At 34.3% G+C, this 3,514-nt stretch overlaps 1 protein-coding gene across 1 annotated transcript; it reads left to right on the forward strand.

Moving 5' to 3' along the window:
• Positions 1-2,134: 2,134 nt before the first annotated feature.
• Positions 2,135-3,079, forward strand: LOC116092146 (olfactory receptor 5I1). Its single transcript, XM_031373497.1, has one exon. The coding sequence runs from the start codon at positions 2,135-2,137 to the stop codon at positions 3,077-3,079; it is 945 nt and encodes a 314-aa protein (XP_031229357.1).
• The last annotated feature ends 435 nt before the right edge of the window (positions 3,080-3,514 follow it).

A 3,514-nucleotide genomic window follows, 5' to 3' on the forward strand; every position in this document is an offset into this window, starting at 1 on the left:
TGATAATGATTGTAAGTTTTAAAATTTTTCTTAGGTTGTTTTAGTGACAAATCAATAAGCTACAAGAAAAATATTTGGAACTTTACATTATACATAAGAAGCCTTATACAGCTAGTAGTTATGGTTTGTAAAGCTGTGTAAACATAATTAAAATACTATTATCTGCATGTTTTCTATCCAAAAATTGATGTATGAGGATGACAAATAGAAAGTGGAGGAATCAAGAGATTACAGATAGGTGATAGACTGACAATTGAATGATATACAGACAAATATGTAAGTAAGAAGATAATTCTGTAACAACACAGAACCACAAGATATGTCAATACTGTCTTATAGATTGTACTGTACATTAAGTTTCATATAGTTATATAACATGAATATAATCAAAACAGATTTTATTTTATTTCACACTAACTAAAATGTAATGTATTGGTTAATATCTTAATATTTTAAAAGCTGACAAAAGATGAGAAATACTTTCTATTATCCTGAATGTGGTATACCTTTACACTCTCCATTGATAGCTTTTTCTCTGATAATGAACCTTCTGGTCTTTAATGTGCACATATTGTGAGGGATGTTTTAATTATTAAATATGAAAGATATCATCATAATTATTGACACTACCTTATCACTTATTATCCTAGTGAATAAATATCTATAAACAGCTGTTTCCCTTTATGAGACTTTCAGATAACATTAATATAGGCATTAAATACTTCACTAATTTATTTTACATTTTCCAAAATCATTTTCAAGATTAAGTTCAGATTTCCTTTACTGCAAAATTAAATTACATGAAATCATTCAAATATTTAGTCATCTACCATTTATATACCCCAAAAGCACAGACACATTGATTGTCAGACTTCTCAGATACAGTAGAGTTTCATACTATGATAAAATTGGCAGTTATTTTGTTTGTTACTTGTATTTATTGGTGAGAGTGACAGATAGCTTAGTCATTCAAAATTAATTCATGACCAAATGTTGAAAAATTTTTAAGCACTAATTAATATTTAGTGGATAAAGCTTTTAACTAAGTATATATTACCAAAGATGCTTAGCACCTGACCAACATAATCAGCTTTTTTTTTTAATATATGGAAAACACTTAGACTAAAAATTGACTTAATTTCACTACTAATGCTTCTGGTTTCAGTTGGTAAATATAAGTAGTTACTTAGTATGTGTTTTGCTATACAACTACAACCACATTTATGAAACATAACTTTTGTGTCTTAGAATTACTAGTCATTTAGTCAATTGCCACAACCAAAACATCTTGGGAAGGAATTATTTGGATTATATTTCCATATTAATGTTTATCACTAAAGAAATAAGGACAGGGCCTTAAAAAGACACGAAAAGGAAGGCAGGAGCTGATGCAGAGACCATGGAGAGTACTAAATACTGGCTTGTCCCTCAAGGCTTCCTCAGACAGCTTTCTTAGAGAACCCAGAACAAATGTTTTAGAGATAGACTTATCCACAATCAGTTGGGCTCTTCCACACCAACCACTAATGAAGTCGTTGCCTCACAGTCTTGTCCACAGTCCAATACTATGGATGAATGTTCTCATTTGAGGACTTCTTATACTATCCATAGAGGCTACCTGTGTCAATTTAACAAAAAAAAGTCAGCCAGCACATCATGAATGTAACTTTTAAATCTTGGGTGTTGGAGAAGAAAAAGAAAGGGAATTAGACTTTTCTAAAATTCTTCTTGGAAAAAACACAAGGTATCGATTTAAATACATATGGTTTTTCTTTTAACAGAGTCATTATTTCCAACAATTATTGTTTCATTATTATCAAGATACTATATATTTATTTACAAAATGCAAACAAAACCATGCATTGTTAAAACATAGTACAGAAAATGCTAATCGTCCAATGTCAGAAAGAGTCATAAATCAAATATACAAGGTCCTCTTTAGTTCCCGGCAACCACAAAAATCTGAAATATATATCACAAATATCATATTTGGGAACAGTTTGGACATACTTTTTATTTCTTTACTAGCCTGTCTAAAGCCATGAAATAACCATATTGTGAATTAGCTCACTTTTTCCACCTGTACCATATTTTTAAGACTTTGATTTCTCAAAAAGGTAAAAACTACATAGTCATGGAATTTACAAATGGAAACTACACCTTGGTCACCGAATTTATCCTGTTAGGATTTCCAACGAGGCCTGAACTCCAAATCATCTTATTCCTTGTGTTTCTGATATTATATTGCATGATTTTGATAGGGAATATTGGCTTGATGTTCTTAATTAGGACAGACCCCCAACTTCAAACTCCTATGTACTTTTTCCTCAGCAACCTTTCCTTTGTAGACCTTTGTTATTCTTCAGTCATTGTGCCCAACATGCTTGTCAATTTCCTCTCAGCAAAGAAATCTATCTCTTACCTCGGCTGTGCACTGCAATTTTATTTCTTCTGCACATTTGCAGATACTGAATCCTTTATCTTGGCTGCCATGGCATATGATCGCTATGTTGCCATCTGCAATCCTTTGTTGTACACAGTTGCAATGTCCAGGAGTCTCTGCATATCGTTAATTGTGCTGTCCTATGTTGGTGGCAACATGAGTTCCCTGGTTCATACTTCCTTCGCCTTTATTCTGAAATATTGTGACAAAAATATCATTAATCATTTCTTCTGTGACCTCCCTCCTCTGCTGAAGCTTTCCTGTACAGACACAACCATTAATGAGTGGCTACTTTCCACTTATGGGAGTTCTGTGGAGGTCATCTGCTTCTTCATCATCATCATCTCCTACTTTTTCATCCTCCTCTCAGTGTTGAAGATCCGCTCTACAAGTGGGAGAAAGAAAACCTTCTCCACATGTGCCTCTCACCTGACCTCTGTGGCCATCTATCAGGGCACACTTCTCTTCATTTATTCTCGGCCCAGCTCCCTCTATTCCCCCAATACTGACAAAATCATCTCAGTGTTCTACACCATTATCATCCCAGTGCTGAACCCATTGATTTACAGTTTGAGAAATAAAGATGTAAAAGATGCTGCCAAGAAAGTTCTAAGGTATAAAATACAATCTCCATGACAAAGAACTCTTCAGGATTCATTTCATCCCAACTGCAAATACCTATATGGGAACTTCAGGCAACATGAGCAGTGGATATATAAATATTAAATTGACACAACCATTCAAACACTTGTTCAATAACACAGTCAAATACATTTCATAATCCCAACTCATGGTTAAAGTGTTAAAAGTGAAATTCGGTGTGATATGGTATATCATAGTAATTCAAGGGTTCAGAATACAGGGGCAGAGGCAGAGGCAAAGTCAGAGCAGGAAGATTATAATTGTGCAATTTGAGCCATTCTGGGCTCTTCCTTCCCCCTCCCCTTCTTTACCCTCCCCTCCCCTTCTCTCCTCTCCTCTCCTCTTATGCTTCTCCCTTCCATTCCCCATTCACCTTCTCCCACTCCTTTCTGAGGGTTTGTTCAGTGTGAGTATAAAGTGTACAAGGGA

Source organism: Mastomys coucha, unplaced genomic scaffold (genome assembly GCF_008632895.1).
Source record: "Mastomys coucha isolate ucsf_1 unplaced genomic scaffold, UCSF_Mcou_1 pScaffold15, whole genome shotgun sequence".
NCBI classification, from domain to species: Eukaryota; Metazoa; Chordata; class Mammalia; order Rodentia; family Muridae; genus Mastomys; species Mastomys coucha.

Bases quoted from the DNA above. Each gene is read 5' to 3' on its own strand.
- LOC116092146 (XM_031373497.1), top strand. From the start codon at position 2,135: ATGGAATTTACAAATGGAAACTACACCTTGGTCACCGAATTTATCCTG.